The sequence below is a fragment of the Anolis carolinensis genome, chromosome 2 (assembly GCF_035594765.1).
Source record: "Anolis carolinensis isolate JA03-04 chromosome 2, rAnoCar3.1.pri, whole genome shotgun sequence".
In the NCBI taxonomy this organism is placed as follows: domain Eukaryota; kingdom Metazoa; phylum Chordata; class Lepidosauria; order Squamata; family Dactyloidae; genus Anolis; species Anolis carolinensis.
Genome location: NC_085842.1, coordinates 262,395,988 through 262,415,676, shown reverse-complemented (window position 1 = coordinate 262,415,676; position 19,689 = coordinate 262,395,988). Strand labels below are relative to the sequence as shown.

At 45.2% G+C, this 19,689-nt stretch overlaps 1 protein-coding gene across 3 annotated transcripts in view; it reads left to right on the top strand.

Moving 5' to 3' along the window:
- The first annotated feature begins 1,002 nt into the window (after nt 1-1,002).
- Nucleotides 1,003-19,689, top strand: part of prdm6 (PR/SET domain 6) — a 125,023-nt gene continuing 106,336 nt past the window's right edge. For 2 of the 3 annotated variants that reach the window (XM_003222979.4, XM_008114062.3), the window contains exons 1-2: nt 1,006-1,252; nt 3,513-4,109. In XM_003222979.4, the coding sequence (XP_003223027.1) occupies nt 3,518-4,109 (592 nt within the window). In that variant the 5' untranslated portion in view covers nt 1,006-1,252; nt 3,513-3,517. Of the gene's footprint in view, nt 1,253-3,512; nt 4,110-19,689 lie in introns of all 3 variants that reach the window. The other variant, XM_008114063.3, reaches the window with a different exon arrangement.

Genomic DNA, 19,689 nt, shown 5'->3' with positions numbered 1-19,689 from the left:
TCCAAGTCAGGAAGCAGCCAGGCTTTGAAGCTGCAACATCATTCATAGAATTATAGAGTTGGAAGAGACTTGGTGGGCCATCCAGTCCAACCCCCTGCAAGAAGCAAGAAAATCTCATTCAAAGCACCCCCCCCCCCCCCCACACACACACACAGATGGCCATCCAGCCTCTGCCTAAAAGCCTCCAAAGAAGGAGCCTCCACTGCACTCCGGGGCAGAGAGTTCCACTGCTGAACAGCTCTCACAGTGAGGAAGTTCTTCCTGATGTTCAGGTGGAATCTCCTTTCCTGTAGTTTGAAGCCATTGTTCTGCATCCTAGTCTCCAGGGCAGCAGAAAACAAGTCTGCTCCTTCCTTCCTGGCTTCCCCTCACATAGTTATACATGGCTACCATGTCTCCTCTCAGCCATTCAATGTTAATGCAACACAACATTCACACCTGCCTCAAACAGACAACAGGGTTGGTCATGTTGCAGAAGCATTCTCTCCTGACGTTTCGCCCGCATCTATGGCAGGCATCTTCAGAGGTTGTAAACAAGAGGTCTTTCTCCCACCATGATATATAAACCTCACTTAAGTAGTTCCCAACAGAACGCACAACCTCTGAGGATGCCTGCCATAGAGGCAGGCGAAACGTCAGGAGAGAATGCTTCTGGAACATGGCCCGGAAAACTCCCAGCAACCCATCTACATAGAGAGAACACTTTAGTCAATACAGATTTGAAGGTCAGCCAGTGAAGCGTTCTAGCTTCAGGGGAGAAAAGTCTCCTCCGGTTGCCTCTCTCCAGTCTATGCCTCCAGTAGAGACGGGGCGTATAGAGCCGCTTTCTCATTCCCCACAACGTCACCCAAGAAACTGTCTGGGTGCAAGAAGGAAGGGAGGGAAGGAGGCTCTTTCTCCTCCTCCTCATCTCTCTCTCTTTCTCTCCCCCCCCCCCCCCCCCAATGCTTGTGTTTAGTGCTGTCGTAAAACCCACGTGTCTCGGCCCAAAGCAGCCAGAGCGCCCAGCGCCGCCGAGCCGGCCGACACTCTCCGCTCCGTAAGACGCCAGGAAAGAGAGAGCGAGCGAGAGAGAAAGAGGGGGGCTTCCTTGTCCTCTCGGAGACCCCCCCCCCTTCCTCCGTCTCCCCGCCCACTCTGAGCTTCTCCCAGGCAACTTCGGCCTCGCTGCTTCCTTCCTTGACTCTTGTCCCCACCAACAGCTCCGAGCGGTCCGAGGAACTTCCTCTCAAGCCCATCCGAAGGGACTCAGGTAAAGTGGAAGCGCGGAGTAAGGGACAACTTTGGGGGTGGGGGAGAGGTGGCAAACTCGGCCCAAGGAAGCCCATTCCAGGCGGCGGACAAAGAAAACCGAAGAAGAGGGGGACAGGATTGTGGGCAGCTTTCTGGCCGGAGGGAAGGAGGGAGTGTATGGAGAAAGCCTTGGCCGGAGAGCTCTCTTTCTCACTTTCTCCCTCTCTCTTACTTTCTATTCCTCGCTCTCCCTGCTTTTCCCCTCTCTTTCACTGGTGGCGTAATGAGTTACACTCTTCTGCCGGTTCGAATCCGGGGAGCAGGGTGAGCTCCCGTCTGTCAGCTCCAGCTCCCCATGCCAGGACATGAGAGAAGCCTCCCACAGGATGGCAAAGCAGCAAACATCCGGGCGTCCCCCGGGTAACGTCCTTGCAGACGGACAATTCTTTAACACCAGTTTCTCAAGTCGCTCCTGACACGAAAAAATAAACCCTTTCTCCCTCTTTTTCTCTCGCTTTCTCAGTCTCTGAAGAGACTGCGCAAGGCAGAGCGCTCTTTAAGGGAAGGGAAGGAGACCGAATGCGGGGGGGGGAAAGTTTTCTAGGGTCGCGCGGAGAGTGAGGAGGACTCTTAGTTGCCGCACTCAGCGGAGTTGCCGCTCTCCCCTCGCCCTTCTCCCTGGGAAGAGGCATCTGGGAGCCCTGAAGGGAAAGCGCGTCTTCGGAGGCAGCAGGGAGGGCGTAAGAAGAGTTGAACTGACCTGCGGAGTGTCCCCTCTCTCTCCTCCGTTGCTGCTGAAATTCGGGGTGCGTGAGGCTGGGCGAGGGAAGCCGACAGCCCCTTCTCCACTTTGAGTCCCTTTTGAGAGAGAAGAAAACGTGGGCTATCAATGAATGAATGAATATTCTAATTATCGAAGGCTTTCATGGCCGGAATCGCTGAGTTGCTGTGAGTTTTCCGGGCCGTGTGGCCATGTTCCTGAAGCATTCTCTCCTGACGTTTCGCCCGCATCTATGGCAGGCATCCTTCAAGGTTGTGAGGTCTGTTGAAAACTAAGCAAGCGGGGTTTATATTTCTGTGGAAAGTTCAGGGTGGGAGAAAGAACTCTTGTCTGTTGGAGGCCAATGTTAATGTAGAATTTGGCCACCTTGATTAGCAATGAATGGCTCTGCAGCTTCGAGGACTGGTTGCTTACTGCCTAGGGGAATCCTTTGTTAGGAGGTGTTAGCTGGTCCTGATTGATTGTCTGGAATTCCCCTGCTTTTTGAGTATTGTTCTTCATTTACTGACAGGATTTTAGAGTTTTTTTAATACTGTTAGCTAGATTTTGTTCATTTTCATGGTTTCCTCCTTCCCATTGAAATTGTCCACATGTTTGTGCATTTCAGTGGCTTCTCTGTGTAGTCTGACATGGTGGTTGTGAGAGTGGTCCAGCATTTCTATGTTCTCAAACAATATGCTGTGTCCAGGTTGGTTCGTCAAGTGCTCTCCTGAAGCTCAAAGTCTTCCCTGACCTTCAAACCGGTATTGAAGAAAGTGTTTTCTCTCTGCTGATGATTATATAAGGAATATGCTGTGTCCAGCTTGGTTCATCAAGCTCTCTGCTCTGGATGACTTCTCTGGTTGAGTTAGTCTGCAGTGCCTTTCATGTTCCTTAATACGTGTTTGGGCAATTCTGCGTTTGGTGCTTCCTATGTAGACTTGTCCACAGCTGCATGGTATACGGTAGACTCCTGCAGAGGTAAGAGGAGCTCTCCTGTCCTTTGCTGGACAAAGCATTTGTTGGCTTTTCTTAGTGGATCTGTAGATAGTTTGTACGCTGTGTTTCTTCCTGAGCTTCCCTATGCGGTCAGTGGTTCCCTTGGTGTAGGGTAAGAACCCTTTTCCTTAGGGTGGATCTTTGTCTTTACTCTCATGGCTTGTTCTTGGCCTTGCAGCTCTTCTGATGTCTGTGTGGCGGAGTCTCAATTGGCCTGAAGAGCCCAGTTTAGGTGGTTCAGTGTGAGGTCGGGTTCGGGTTGGCACGGTCTGCCAGGGCTTTAATTGTGCTTCCTGGACCTTCCACAGATAAATAAAGCCCACTTACCGAGTTTCCAACAGACCTCACAACCTCAGAGGATGCCTGCCATAGATGCAGGCGAAACGTCAGGCACTAATGCTTCTAGAGCTTGGAAAACTCACAGTAACCCAATAACATAACTGTGCCCAGCTTGAAAGCAGCCAGCCATCCCGGAGAGGTGGTCTCACTCCTCTTCCTGCCCTTCTTCCTCCTCCTGCAGGCGCCATGCTGAAGCCCGGCGAGCCCGGCGGGTCGGCCTTCCTGAAGGTGGACCCGGCTTACCTCCAGCACTGGCAGCAGCTCTTCCCTCGCTCGGGCAGCACCAGCAGCAACCAGCAGCTCAAAGGCGCGGCGGGGCTCCTCAGCCACCACCTCCCGCACCACCTTCTCCCGCAGCTCCCTCCGCCCGAGAGCCCGGCAGACCCGCTCCGACACCTCCCGGGCCCCCCTTCCTCCTCCTCCGCCTCCTCTTCCTCCTCCTCTTCCTCGGCGCCGTCCTCTTCCTCCTCCACGCCGTCGTCCGCCCCGTCTTCGTGCGCCGCTGTTGCCGCCGCCGCGGCGTCTCTGGCCTCGTTGACGTCGCTGCCGGTGGCCCAGATCCCCGTCTTCGGCGCCCTGCAGAGCGGCAGCGAGGCTCCGGTGGTGCCGGGCCCGGTCTCGTTGCTTCCGGGCAAGGACTTGGGGGCGGCCAAGGGCGGCGGAGAGAGGACCCCGGCCCGCTTCCGCTGCACCGCCGAAGAGCTGGACTATTACCTCTACGGGCAGCAGCGCATGGAGATCATCCCCCTCAACCAACACACCGGGGACCCCAACAACCGTATGTATCGCGCCTGCCTTTCGCAGCCTTTGGGGCACCGGCGTCACACTCGGGGTGCCCTTTGAGCCTGGGATAGAAAGGGTGAAGCGGGCAGAGGGGGCGCTTTTGGAAGAAAGGGAGCCTGGCGTTGCTTTGCATATTTGCCAACACATCGCAGTTATGCACGTTTTTTCAAGGAAATTGAGCATATGTCTAGTCCAAGGCTTTCATGACCGGAATCACTGTGAGCTTTTCGGGCTGTATGGCCATGTTCCTGAAGCATTCTCTCCTGATGTTTCGCCTGCATCTATCCAGGCATCCTCTGAGGTTGAGACATATCGAAAACTAGGGAAGTGATGTTTATATTTCTGTGGAAGGCCCAGGGTGGGGAAAAAACCTACACTTTGAGGCAAGTGTCAATGTTGCAATTAATCACCATGATTAGCATTGAAAAGCCTTGCAGTTTCAAAGCCTGGCTAATTCCTGCCTGGGGGAATCCGTTGTTGGGAGGTGTTAGCTGCCCTGATTGATTCATGTCTGGAAGGAATTCCTCTGTTTTCTGAGTAGTGTTCTTTTATTTACTGTCTTGATTTTAGAGTTTTTTTTAATATTGGTAATACTGGAACAAAATCTAAAATTGGCACTAAATAAAATATTAACACTCTAAACGGGAATTCCAGAGATGAAACAATCAGGGCCAGCTAACAAGGCTTTTCAGTGCTAATCAAGTTGGCCAACTGTAACATTCACTCTGAATTGCAACATTCACTCTGGAAACCAACAGACAAGAGTTCCTTCTCCCACCCTGGACCTTCCACAGATATAGAAACCTCACTGATCTAGTTTCCAATAAATATATCTCACAACCTCTGAGGATGCCTGCCATAGATGCAAAACATCAGGAGAGAATGCTTCAGGAACATAGCCATACAGCCGGGAAAACTCACAGCAACCCAAATTGAGCATAGGTGGGTAGGAAAAATTCCGTCTAAACATCAGGAAGAAGCTCCTGACCGTGAAAGCTGGTTCACAGTGTGGTGAAGTCTCCTTCTCTTGAGGTTTTCCATCAGAAACTGGATGGCCATCTGTCAGGATGTGTCTCCCTGCATGACAAATGGTCCTTGTAGTCTCTTACAACTCTTTGATTCTATGAAATGGGGCGTAGAGTCTCAGTTAATGGTGCATAGAAGGTAGGAAAAGAGACTTCCTAGTGGTGTGGTGAAGTCTTTTATTCCTGTGGTTTTTAAACAGAGCCTGGATAGCCGTCTGTCAGAAATACTTCGTGCATTCCTGCCTGACAGATTGGGGTTGGACTGGATGGCTGTTGTGGTCTCTTCCAACTCTAGGATTCTATGCAGCTGTTCATAGATGGGTAGGTTATTCCCTGGGAATTGCACATAGGTGGGTAGGAAAAAAGATTCCCCCTAAACGTTAGGAAGAACTGGAGTCTCCTTCACAGGAAGTTTATAAACAGAGCCTGGATCCTCATCTATTAAGAATGCTTGGGTTGTATCTTCCTGCAGGGCAGAATGAAATTGGATTGGGTGACGCTTGCTTTTCTGATCCTGAAACATAGATGGGAAAGATATTCCCAGGCAAGCCTCATCCTGAAACAGAGATGCCATGTGTCCTGGAAGGCTTTCATGGCCCGAATCACTGAATTGCTGTGAGTTTTCCGGGCTGTATGGCCATGTTCCAGAAGCATTCTCTTCTGACGTTTCACCCACATCTATGGCAGGCATCTTCAGCGGTTGTGAGGTTTGTTGGAAATTAAACAAGTGAGGTTTATATATCTGTGGAAGGTCCAGGGTGGGAGAAAGAACTCTTGTCTGTTGGAAGTGCGAATGTTGCAACTAATCACCTTGATTAGCAAGGAAAAGCACTGCAGATTCAAAGCCTGGCTGAATCCTGCCTGGGGGAATCCTTTGTTGGGAGGTGTTAACTGGCCTTGATTGTTTACTTGTCTTGAATACAATGTTTTTATTTCAAGGAGATCCTGACATCTCCTTTTGAAGATCTTCCCTTAGCAGCAGCCGGCTCAATTTAGGGGAACTTACTTCCCAAACTAACTTTCCATGGAAATCGGTCTGGAATATCCCAACAGCATAGGAAGGTGGGTTGAACCACCGACAAGTTTCTTACCAGGGACGCAGCTTTCTGGAACTCTAAAGTCCAAATGTTTTTGGTGTGCTTATCGAGCTGCTTTTGTGGGAAAGCCAGCTTTTACTTTTTTGTCATGCGGAGAACATACCTCGGGAGCAAATGAAGTTAAGCTTTTTCCTCCAGAAAGGAAGAAGCCTAACTTTATTTGCTCCCCTTCCACACACACACCTTTCCCTTTCAGGCCTTGTTCCCATCAATAACGCCATGCCACTGGGTTTGCCCTTTCGAGCGTCAAAAGGAGGCAGGATCATTCCGCAGGAAGTTTGCTTCCAAAAGTACAAATGTCAGAAGCCTAATTGAGTGTCAAAACCAATCTACTGTGGGGGATTTCAGAGTGTTCCTTGCAAAACGAACCCACAGCAGCGATTTTTGATTTTTAAGGCTTATTTCTCTTTAAAAAGTCATCTTTAAAACAGCAATTACGAGTTTTGACAGCTTCTCTCCCCCCCCCCTTTTGGGGGGGGGGGGGTATGTATTCGCTTGTATGTATTACAACTAGCCTGAGTTTCCTTTTCCGTGTATAGTGTACACATTCGCCGCTGTTTTAACGTTTCCCCCCAAATATCTTAGACTTGGATTAACTTGAGATGTATTATTGCAGTATTGACAAAAATGCTGTGAAATTACATCGTTAATATCATAGCCTTTGACTTTTCGATATCATTGCTTCCTTCCTTCAAATATTTCAGTAACGCTGTAGTTTTTTATTATTATTATATGGTTATTATTATTATTAATAATAATAATAAACACGGGTCTTTGCATTTTATATCCCCTTGAAAGTGTGCTTCACAGTTTTCCCTTGAGGAAAAATCCTTCAATTTCAATAGGATTTGCTTTCGACTAAGCAGATGTGGATTTAAGTGGGCAATGGCACAGTCCCAGGGGACGCTCGTATACATAACTTGTATAAAGGCGCAAGGGCAAGCCTTTTAAATCCACTCATTTGAATCATGGAATTGAACCATAGAATTACAGGGTTGGAAGCGACGACAGCAACCTTTGAAAACTTGTTTTCTGTTATACAGTACTGTAAAGAGTTACTTTTGAGACACTTGCTGAGAAGAAAATCTCACTGACTTTGCTGTACAGTACTGCTGTGCTCTCCAAAAGTAAATCTCAGCAGTACTTCGGTTCATATCCTCCCTGGGTTTAATCCAGATTACACTGGCCAACACACATTTTGATGCCTCAAATGTTACCCCTGTTTCTGGGTATATTTGACCTGCTGATTCCAAAAATTGCATCACTTTCCATCTATCCCAAGTTTTCGAGATAGAACATATGCCATCTACCAGTAGCCATTTGCTCGCCCATAGAAAACCATAATAACATCTAAGGAACTAGAGGTGATGCAATGCAACTTTCTGAATCAGCATCCCAATAAACCCAGGAGATGTATATATGTGTGTGTGTGTGTGTGTATGTGTGTGTGTGTATATATATATATATATATATTTCACACACACACACACACACACACATATGTAATCTCATATATATATGTGGTGGTGCTGATTCAGCTCTAGTTTCTTAGATATTATGATATATTATCATATATATATATATATGATATCACATATTATGATAGATTATGATACATATTATATAGATGTATAAAACTAACTATAAAACTATAGCTATATAACTTTAACTATATAACTATAACTATAGATAGATAGATAGTTGGGCTATATTATTTTAAATAAGCAACCATATATAGGAGTGCCTCTGCAAAGCAAGATCCTATGGGTATTACATCGGAAACAGGTTTATTTTATTGGCCAGGCATCCAGGAAAATGCTTTCAGGATCGCAGCCTTAGCAGGCCAGTCTTGCGCCCGTTTCCTTCGACGTGAGGACGCTTGTGTTTGTGCTCCCTCCGTTCAGGACTGCAGTCTCAGCCTTTTAGGTTTTCCTCGTCCCGTGAACTGCTCTTGGCTTCTCGAAGGTTCCCCGATTCGGATCCTGGCCTCTCCGCGTTTGACCTGCCATTTGAATGCCTCCTTTGGCTCCATCCAGTTCCCGAGCTTAGCCGGGAGGGAGCCGAGCGAGGAGAGGGGCTTGAAGCTGATCTCCCATAAATTACGGGCTCATAAATTAATGGACTCGGAGGCGCACTTTTAATCGCCAGCACGGCGTGGCTGACTTCTCAGGGACAGAGCCCCGTAAATCTAAGAGATAAAGGGCTTCCCAAGACCAAGAGGAGGAGGGGAAGTTGTTTTAACCCGTGTAGACAAGCGCCAGGCTCCTACTTCCCAGCACTGAAAGGGACTCCAGTGTCTCGCTCAACGAAAATTCCGAAAACTCCCAAGAACACAACTCTCCTCGAGCAGGAAAGGGTTCCCATGGCGTCTGTGTTGGAGGGAAGCTTCAGAATCCAGCCTAAGGCTTTGAGTGGATTCTGAATCGGAGAGAAACTTTACTCCACAATCCCTTCGACCCGCAGTCTTTTGATTTCAGAACCATTTACACTTAAGCGGCGTGCATGCTTATGCTTACTCTGAAGTGCTTTCAGGGACGCTTCTTGTCAGGTCAAATTAGGTCTAGGGCGAGGGTTAGGCCGTCTTAACCCCACTCGCTCTCCCCTCGGAAGAAGGAGAGATCGATTTCAGGCGGAGTGTCTTCCAACTCGCCAGGAATCGCAGCGCTGAGTGAGGATCGAGCCCACCGTCAGGAGGGCGGCTCTGCAGGTCATTTCTCTCTCACACCATAAAGTTCATTCACACAGTCGATTGTCTCTTATGAGTGGGCAGAGAAGGCTGTCAAACGTAGAGCAGGAAGGGCTTCCTTCGCAGGCGAGAAGGAACAGTCTAAAGTCTAAAGCGAGAAGGAGTCAAGGCGCCTCTCCATCTGTGCGTGCGCCTTCGAGTCGCCTGTCCACTTAGGCGTTTCGTAGAGTTTTCTTGGGCACGGAGTATTCAGAAATGGTTTCATCTGAATATACAGGTATATTCACTGGCAGTCTCCCACCCAAGTACTAACCAGGCCTGACCCTGCTTAGCGTCCAAGACCAGAAGGGATTTGGGTACCATGGAGACGTTTAAAGCCACCTCCAAATAGAGCTGAGTTTAGAGTTGGTGCCGAGGTGGAGGTCTCTTTCAAGGGGAGCCATTCTTTTTCTTCAGGGCTGCCTGGAGAGATGTTTTGGTTCCACTTGGTTCAGTTGTGTTTGTTTTCTTTTGCGGTGTTGACTGTCCCCTGGAAGCCAGACACGCGGCGTGCCTGATAGAGCAACAGGCGCAAAGGATGAACTCGCTTCTGGGCTGAAGCGAGTTCACTTTTAAAGAGACTTTAATGATTTTTTCATCACATAAAGCATTTTTAGAGGGCGAGGGGGACCTGTTGGCGTTGTTGGTGGAGCTTTGCCTGTTTTCTCACCATTTATCCCATCCTGTTTGCTGTGAAGCGATTTTAAATAAATTGATAGTAACCATCTCAGATTTTTTTTAAAGTGCGAAGGAGAAGTGCATTCTTCACCCTTGTAATCCAGTGAAATTTAGGATGAACCTAAGTAAAGGTAAAGGTTTTCACCTGACATTAATGCCCGACCCTGGGGGTTGGTGCTCATCTCTATTTCTAAGCCGAAGAACCGGCGTTGTTCGTAGACACCTCCAAGGTCATGTGGCCGGCATGACTGCATGGCGCGCCGTTACCTATTGATCTACTCACATGTGTATGTTTTGGAACTGCTAGGTTGGCAGAAGCTAGATTATCTGGCATTGTAGACTCTTATAATCCAGTTCAGAGCAGATAATCTGGGATGAGCTCCTGGGATATAAGGCAGTATAGATCCAGACTAAGTGTGTTGTTTTCGGTTCTCATGCTGATTTCAGCGGGACACCTATGGCCCCAAGGGAGGACAGCACCTCTGCTCTAGAGAGTTCAGTTATTGTGACAGAAATCAGGAAGCATGAAAACCTGTGCCGTCCAGACCCTCTGCGGTTTGCACCCCTGCCATAACAACAATGTTTACTCAAATTTCTAGCAGAGATATACATTTTTGGTGTACTTAATCCCTCAGTCCATCATCACCATCACCAATGTGCAATGCTTCAACACTTAGCCTTCATGTTGATGTATTTATTTTTGAAAGGTTGCATGATGATGCAACTATGGATGATGCCAATGTAAGGAAAGTTATAGGCATGCTAATTTGTCGCAAGCATATTTTATTTGTATTTTCAGGATTTCTTTTTTAAAAGAAAACAAATGACACTGCCTAACAATGTGTGTGTCTGTGCCTCCAAGTTGCTTTATGGATTTTTATAGTGTTTTCTGAGCAAGGGATATTCAAAGGTGGTTTTGCCAGTCCCTTTCTCTGAAATACAGCCTACAACACCCTTGGCAATCTTCCATCCAAGTACGAATTGTATCTAGGAGGTGAGCAAAGAAACCCTATAAAATGTCTACTCAATAAATCCTACTGAGTTGTCGAAGGCTTTCATGGCCCGAATCACTGGGTTGCTGTGAGTTTTCCGGGCTGTATGGCCATGTTCCAGAAGCGTTCTCCCCCGGCTTTTCGTCCCATCTATGGCAGGCATCCTCAGAGATTGTGAATTTTGTTGGAAACGAGGCAAGTGGGGTTTATATATCTGTGGAATGTCCAGGGTGGGAGAAAGAACTCTTGTCTGCTTGAGGCAAATGTGAATGTTGCAATTGGCCACATTGGTTAGTGTTGAATGGCCTTTCAGCTTCAAAGCCTGGCTACTTTCTGCCTGGGGGAATCCTTTGTTGGGAGGTTTTGGCTGGCCCTGATTGATTCATGTCAGGAATTCTTCTGTTTTCTGAGAGGTGTTCTTTATTTACTGTCCTAATTTTAAAGTTTTTAAAATGCTGGTGGCTAGATTTTGCTCATTTTCACGGTTTCCTCCTTTCTATTGAAATTGTCCACATGCTTGTGGATTTCAGTGGCTTCTCTGTGTAGTCTGAGATGTTGGTTGTTAGAGTGGTCCAGCATTTCTGTGTTCTCAAACAATATTCTGTGTCCAGGCCCTTCAACCCTAAACCTAACCCAATTGCAACATTCACACCGGCATCAAACAGGCAAGAGTTCTTTCTCCCACCCTGGACCTTCCACAGATACATAAACCCCACTTGCCTTGTTTCCAACAGACCTCACAACTTCTGAGTATGCCTGCCATAGATGTGGGCGAAACGTCAGGAGAGATTGCTTCTGGGACATGGGCATACAGCCTAGAAAACTCACAGCAACCCAACCCTATATGCATGTCTACTCAATAAATTCCATTGAGTTTAATGGGGCGTATCCTCATGTCAATGGATGCGGGATGGTGACATTATGTCATTTGGGTCAAACTAGGATTGTGCACATTTTTTTTCTTTTTAACCCTCAGATTAGTGATATATGTTGTTGCCCCAATTTGTAAAGAGTACAGGAATTGTACTCTTCATGAGTACAGGAATTGAAATCAAGTTTTAATCAAATAAATTGAAGGGTTTTTTTTCCCTTTTGTTCCAGGCCTAGGAAGTTTGTTACACCTGCCTTTTAATCAAATTACAATTGAAAGAGCCTGGAAGGGTCTAAGCCAGGCATGGGCAAACTTGGGCCCTCCAGGTGTTTTGAACTACTACTCCCACAAAACACCTGGAGGGCCCAAGTTTGCCCATGCCTGGTCTAAGCGTTATCTTGGCGGGGACATCTAAAGCTAAACAGAGCAGTAGGAAATTAATTTTAGTTCCAATTTAGAGCCCTTCGGCAGCCTTAATGCTTTACAATTATCTTTGAACGTTTATCCCCGGGCGAAATAGTAAGTTTGGTGGAGCATAGACGGATTAAAGAAGGGGGAAGAGAAGGTTTGTGGTCTTTCTTGAGACATCTGTGGTCTTGTGAAGCGAAACAACCCTCTTCCCTTTCCCAGGGCGCTTCAAATCAAAGGGGATCTGTCCCGTGGCTCCTCTGCTTGATCTGAAAGCCAAATGTGAACGCAAGAGAGGAGGCATCGGTGGCTTACTCTCATTCAAGCCAATGCCAGGGTCCTTTCTCATCCTGTGAGGAAGGAGCCCTTCTTTCCCCAAAGCTTGCCATGCGTGTCCTCCTCCCTCGAGTCTCTCTCTCTGAACCCGCTCTTGCTTCGCTTCCCCTGAACCCGCCGCCTTCAAGAGAGCGGCTCCCGGCCCATAATATTAGATTGAGGTTAGAAAAGGTGGTGACTGTTTATTTAAGGTGATAAAATGGTCCATCAGCAGTAATCTCCATCGATATGTGCCACCGGGAGATGAAGGATGAGAGGACAAGGCACAATTAATTGCCCTCTAGTTTTGTCGGCGCGAGTGGAGGCGAGGCGGCGGGGGCTTCGATCTCCTCTCCCCGAGCCCATTCATCATCTCCACATTGTATATGGGGCTCCCCCGGGGCCAAGGGGCTGGCAAGGTTTATCTGCACACAATATTCTCCCAACCTTCGGGTACCTGACACCGGGATTTAATTCATTCGCACGCCCGATCGAAGGGGCCGAAATACTCCACCCCCGGCGCCACGCCAGCCCCGAAGAGCGCCTTCCCTTCCCAGCAACTCCGATAGAAAGGAAAAGGACTGCTTTGGGTCCACAGCTTCCTCTCAAAGACCGCGACCAGAGGAGGTTCCTTCTTTGAAAGCTCGCATGAAAGTGGGACCACAGGAAAAGCGAAGCTCGCCTTCTCTACCTGCTTCGAGTTAATCCACAAGGGTCCATCTACACTAACCATTTAATGCAGTTTCAAACCGGTATTGAAGAAAGTGCCCCCAGGAGATGAATCCTCTGTGCAGATGATTACAGATTAATACCCTGGAACCAGTTGGACATAACCTATTGGAAATAACTGCACCCAGTCACTGGGCAGATAGCTCTTTGGAAATAAATGGCAATCATAACTTTGTCGAAAAATAAAAACGATGTCGTATCCGTTTGGCAAATGTGAATCTCCATGAACTTGTGGAGACCACCGTTTGAAAACCACTAGTCACGAAAAGCACGACCTTGTTAGACGTCAACCCTTTGAACAAGGGATATTCATAAGCATTCATGTAATGGCAGTCGCTTCTGGTTTTCTAAGATCTACAGAGAGGAACACCTCAGCAAGCAAGAGTCCAAAAGTGGCAGGCTAAAACCCGGAACCTCAAGCTATGGCTGATACCGAATGAGAGACTCTCCTCTGGGCACACAGAAGACTGGGTGACGTGGAAGGTGCGCTCTGACACCACGAGATGCAGAGCCAACCTTAAGAAATGGCGTCTCAAAGTGGAGTCCACCACATGCGAGTGTGGAGAAGAGCAAACCACAGACCACCTATTGCAATGCAGTCTGAGCCCTGCCACATGCACAATGGAAGGCCTTCTTATAGCAACACCAGAGGAACTCCAAGCGGCCAGCTACTGGTCAAAGGACATTTAGTGTAATGCCAAGTTTTTAACTTTGTGTTTTTAAATACATTATAATTGTACCCTTGGTTTACAATAAGTAAATAAATGTTATGGCACACGAGTAACTCAGCTGTTAAACTGAAGAACCATGTCTTTGAACTGCTAAGGACAAAGATATGCCATTACAAAAATATATTTGGTTAGCAGAGGATGGTTGTTTCTTTGAAGTTGAAATTGCAGTTTGTAATTTGTAATTTTCCCATAAGCTATACACTCCCTTAAAACCTCTTAGTTTAAAACATGCACTCAGAGATTTAAAAAAAATAAAGTCGTCTTTGAAAAATAACAGATCTTGTTTAATTCACCATACAAGCACATTTCTTATTGAAGTTTAGTTATAGATAGGATGTAGCTTCTTTGTGCTGAGTACACAGTGTATCATTCTTAATTAATAGTCCATAGTCTTTAAGTATAGTACTCACTGAAGTCCATAAGTCATACTTCTGTATTGAAGTCCTAACAGCAGCATGCATCCACCTCCACTGAGGGGATAGCAGTTACACATTCCCCTCCACTGAGGTGTTAACACACTGAATACAAAATGGAGTCCTGAGTCTGAACATGCTCAGTACAATCACATGTCTATAACCCCTCCCACAACAAAGAGGTACAGTCAAACTGGCAAATCAACATACCCATATAATACAGGTTAGCAAATATATACATTAACAAACAGTGAAAGACTTGGGGGGTGCTATTTCCAAGAGAGGCCCGGGTGGGGATGATACAAACCACTGATGCGCATGAAGAACTTTCTTTCTTCGTGCGCTTTTGTAGTAGTGTGTTAGTGTTTTGTAGCAGTTTGAAGCGCATTAAATGGTCAGTGTAGATGGGGCCCCAGATTACTCAGAATTTATCCTAGAGAGTTCGAGGGGGGGCTCAGCCTAAAGAAAACGAGGAAGGAACCGCCTCCAAAAGGGACCACTATCTGCACACAGATCGTCCCCTTTTTCCTTCCCTTCTGGGCCTTGCTCTCTTCAGGAAACTTCCCCATTAACACAGGGCTCAGAGGGAGGGGAGGGGAGGGAAGGGGGCGTGTGTCAAACAGAGCAGTTGGGAATCAATTTCGGGTCCAGATTGTTGTGGGGGGGGGGGGGGGTCTTCTTTCCGAAGGGTCTCTGGAAAAATCTCAGCCGTGTCTTGCAACCTGAGAACTCACCGGTTTTGACAGAGTGGTCAGGCAGCACACCTTTCTCTAGTATAATTATCAATGGAAATTATTTCTGGGTTGCTGTGAGTTTTCCGGGCTGTGTGGCCATGCTCCAGAAGCATTCCCTTCTGACGTTTCTCTCACATTTGTGGCAGGCATCCTCAGAGGTTGTGAGGTTTGTTTTAACTAGGCAAGTGGGGTTTATATATCTGTGGAAGGTCCAGGATGGGAGAAAGAACTCTTGTTTGTTGGAAATGCGAATGTTACAATTAATCATCTTGATTAGCATTGAAAAGCTTTGCAGGTTCAAAGCCTGGCTGATTCTTGCCTGGGGAAATCCTTTGTTGGGATGTGTTAGCTGGCACTGATTGTTTCATGTCTAGAATTCCCTTGTTTTCAGAGCGTTGTTCTTTATTTACTGTCCTGATGTATGAGTTTTTGTAATACTGGTTGCCAGATGTTGTTCATTTTCATGGTTTCCTCCTTTCTGTTGAAATTGTCCACATGTTTGTGGATTTCAGTGGCTTCTCTGTGTAGTCTGACATGGTGGTTGTTAGAGTGGTCCAGCATTTCTGTGTTCTCAAATAATATGCTGTGTCCAGGTTGATTCATCAAGGTTGGTTCAGAAATTATTTTATTTTTGCTAGTCAGTGTCTTTGGTCCCCCACATATATTTTCAGTGATTTTAACTAATAAAAATATCCTTGTATTATTATTATTATTATTATTATTATTATTATTATTATTATTATTATTATTATTATACACCAGATATATATTGCAATTATATCAGTACTGCTTAATAATAAAGCAGCAGTAAATATATTGCAATGCCAAAAGTACCCTAAAAGTACCAGTTTCCATCTGATCTTTGAAAGTAAACAGAGTTCAGTACTTGGATGGGAGACTATCAAAAACAAACAAACAAAACAACAACAGCAACAACAACATCCTGTGGAGGAAGTGACTGACAAAACTATCTCTTGGGTGTTTCTTGCCTGCAAAAACCCTGTGAAATCCATAGATGGACATAGGTAACCTTAAGGTGCACACATATACACAGAGAGCATGTTGTATATTCTCATCCTGTGCCACAGACTTCTTCAGTTTGTGACCTAAGTTGTCAATATATAGAATTCAGAAATAATTAGATAAATTTAACAAGATGCTACTTCCCCTTACAAGGCTTAATGAGTTAATCTGTCCATTAATGACACCTGCTATCAGAAATGGAAAACAATTAGCTTCATTTAGTACTTAAAACTCATTGAATTTACTTGTGTGCTAAGCTGTTTCTCTTTTCCACAAACATTGAACTAAGAACACTTATGATTCCTATGTTGCAAGGAAAAAGAGATTTTTCTTAATAAATTGTAGGTGAATGATCTCAAAAGGGGGAGGATTACTTGGCTTAGAGTTGGGTTGTTGTGTTAAAAAAAGGGAAGAAGGTATATGTCAGGAAGAGCCCAAACAGCTGGAGAGACTTTTGAGGACAGGACTGGGACTATTTAGGAGAGAATGAAGAAGCAAAAGGCTCCCCCAGATTTGCCTGCCTGAATAAAATCTGATTTTTCTAGTCTGCATAGAACCTCTCCCTCCATGCTTAAAATTCTTTAATTTATATACTTGTGATTCCTAGCCTTTAAAACATTTTTACACTGGGCAGAACAACTTAAAATTTGTTTTAAAAACTCTTTATCAATTAGTGATGGAACAATACATTTTTCCCTCTCCAACATGAATAACAATTAATTTCCCCCTTTCCAGTGACCATAATTAATATATGTTAATGAACATTTAAAATCTGACATTGCAAGACCATACATGAAACTATTAGCCGAGGAACAAATTGGGCGGGATAGCTGATACCCCAGAAGACAGGAGCAGAATTCAAAACGATCTTAACAGATTAGAGAGATGGGCCGAAACTCACAAAATGAAGTTCAACAGAGAGAAATGCAAGATACCCCACTTAGGCAGAAAAAAATGAATTGCAAAGATACAGAATGGGAGATGCCTGACTTGATAGCAGTACGCGTGAAAATGATATTGGAGTCCTTGTGGACAACAAGTTAAATATGAGCCAACAATGCGATGTGAGGGCAAAAAAGCCAATGGGATTTTGGCCTGCGTAAATAGGAATATAGTGTCTAGATCCAGGGAAGTCATGCTACCCCTCTATTTTGCTTGGTTAAACCACACCTGGAATACTGTGTCCAATTCTGGGCACCGCAATTGAAGGGAGATGTTGACAAGCTGGAAAGTGTCCAGGGGAGGGTGACTAAATTGATTAAGAGTCTGGAGAATAATCCCTATGAGGAGCCACTTAAAGAGCTGGGCCTGCAGAAGAGAAGGCTGAGAGGAGACATGATGGTCATGTATAAATATGTGAGGGGAAGTCATAGGGAGGAGGGAGCAAGCTTGTTTTCTGCTACCCTGGAGACTAGGGGCCCTTCCACACAGCCCTATATCTCAGAATATCAAGGCAGAAAATCCCTCATTATCGGAATGTGGACTCAGATAACCCAGTTCAAAGTAGATATTGTGGGAATTTCTGTCTTGATATTCTGGGATATAGGGATGTGTGGAGGGGCCCTAGGAAGTGGAACAACACTTCAAACTACAGGAAAGTAGATTCCATCTGAACATTTAGAACTTCCTAACTTTGAGAGCTGTTCAGCAGTGGAACTCTCTGCCCCAGAGTGTGGTGGAGGCTCCTTCTTTGGAGACTTTTAAGTAGAGGTTGGATGGCCATCTGTCAGGGGTGCTTTGAATGTGTTTTTACTGCTTCTTGGCAGGGGGTTGGACTAGATGGCCCATGAGGTCTCTTCCAACTCTATGATTCTATGAACCAGCCTCAAATGTCATTGAGTGCATAGCAGTATATTTCTTTGGGTCCAGGCTTTGATTTATAAGCAAACCAAACCAAAATCAATGCAAAAATAAAAAATAAACCACAAATACTCCAAGGATGTGAATGTGTAGATTAGATCTACATAATGGTCTCATCTATTTGAGTAAATTGGAAATATGTTCTTGGAGCTCTTATGGAGATAAGCAATGAACACACAAATAAAACGAATATCAGCAAAGGAAAAAAAAACTAAAAAAAAAAAGACCCCAGTCTGCCTTCATAGTGTCCTACAGCTGTCTTTCAAGGTGGAGGAGAAAGTCTGGTGTAAGTGCTAGAAAGATGTGGGAAAGTACTGGATTGGGTAAAGGCAGTCCCTGAGTTACAAACAACTCATAGTTAAGAACAGGGATGAGACAACAGGAAGTGAGAGGAATCTACCCCTAAGAAGGGAAATTAACTCCTGAGAAAATTATCATGGGGAAAAGGTGTCACCACTGAAATTTCATCGCCAATCTCTGATTCCACAAGAAGCCAAATTTTTCAAAATCTAATTATCACAGGGAGAGAAAGTTAGGTGAGCAAAACAAACACCACAGGGATGTTAAACTTTCCCTATGCTATCCATAGCTGTACATATATGGCTGGAATTATCCTTATAAAATGTACCTGTTCTGACTTACATATAAATTCAACTTAAGAACAAACCTACAGAAGCTATCTTGTTCATAACTTGGAAACTGACTGTCTTGGAAAGCTGTGGTTGTTGTGTGTATGAAAGAGAGAGAGAGAGAGCATGAGTGTATGCACTGTATTTAGGTTTGTGTAACTCTGCACACTTATCCCTCTTTTCTGTGCCAGTGAAGTTTTATGACAGAGCAAATGTCTACATTTTAAACTTTTCTGGTCTCACCTTCAAGTGCAAATATGCCTCTTTTATAAGAGAGAAGAGTAATCTGTTAAAAAGGATTGGGTATCTTATCATTTTATCAGTAAAGGACATTTGGCTAAGCTGATATCAGTTAGTAGGAAGATGAAAGACTTGTGATATCTGGAACCAACGTGGCCTTTAAACAGTAAGATGTGACCATCTACTCATGTTTTATCATTTTTGAATACCAACATCTTTCATTAGGAGTGGAAATGGTAGTCAATGGATACTGCAATTACCAGCTCAAAGGTGTATGTGTGTTGGGGAGGAGGTCAACATTTCTTCTCATCCTCATTCTTTATGAAGATTGCTCCTCCCCAGCTACTATGTATTTGCTACTGGCAATCCCTGTTATGTTGAGAATTATAATATTATTTTGCTGATGAGCCTCAAAACTATTTTTCTGATGAGCCTGTCTGGTTCTGCTTGCATGACACATAGTGGTCCCTTCTAAGACATTCATATAGCATGGGATGCTGACTCCCTGTTGCATTGCCCAATTTCCTTGTGTAGTACAGTCTACCCTTGGACTTCTTCATGTTGAAGGAGCTAATGTTTACAGCTTAGAATGTAATGCATTTTATAGACCAGCGGGTTTCTTAAGTTTTGGTGGATAAGTGTAGATAGATTTAGTGTAAGTTGATGAAACACCAAAGGTAATGTGTGTTTTATTTAAAATGTTCTCTTAAATAGATGTTCATTTATGCAAAAATGGGCCTCCACAATTAGGACTGATAGCTTTAGTGAACCTTAAAGTTAGGTTCTACTGTAAATAGTCTATATTTGTCACTGTAGTTGGTGACTTGCGTGCAATACATTCAGATGCCAAACTCTTTCACATTTAATGAATTTTAGCCTGGTTTAGCAATATTCGAGGCATTTTCCTCGCACAATTGTAAAGATGATGGTAGTTATGTAAATGTCAGATCTTATTAAATACTGACTAGAAAATTGAGCCTATTACATTTACTTTCTGCTCTCAAACTTTCTCCAGCAATCAGCTGTCTTTGAGTGTGGTAGGGCTGAACAGTTAAATGACAGGGAATGTAGGTCAATTGTTATTTGGAAATTTTGTATGTCAAGA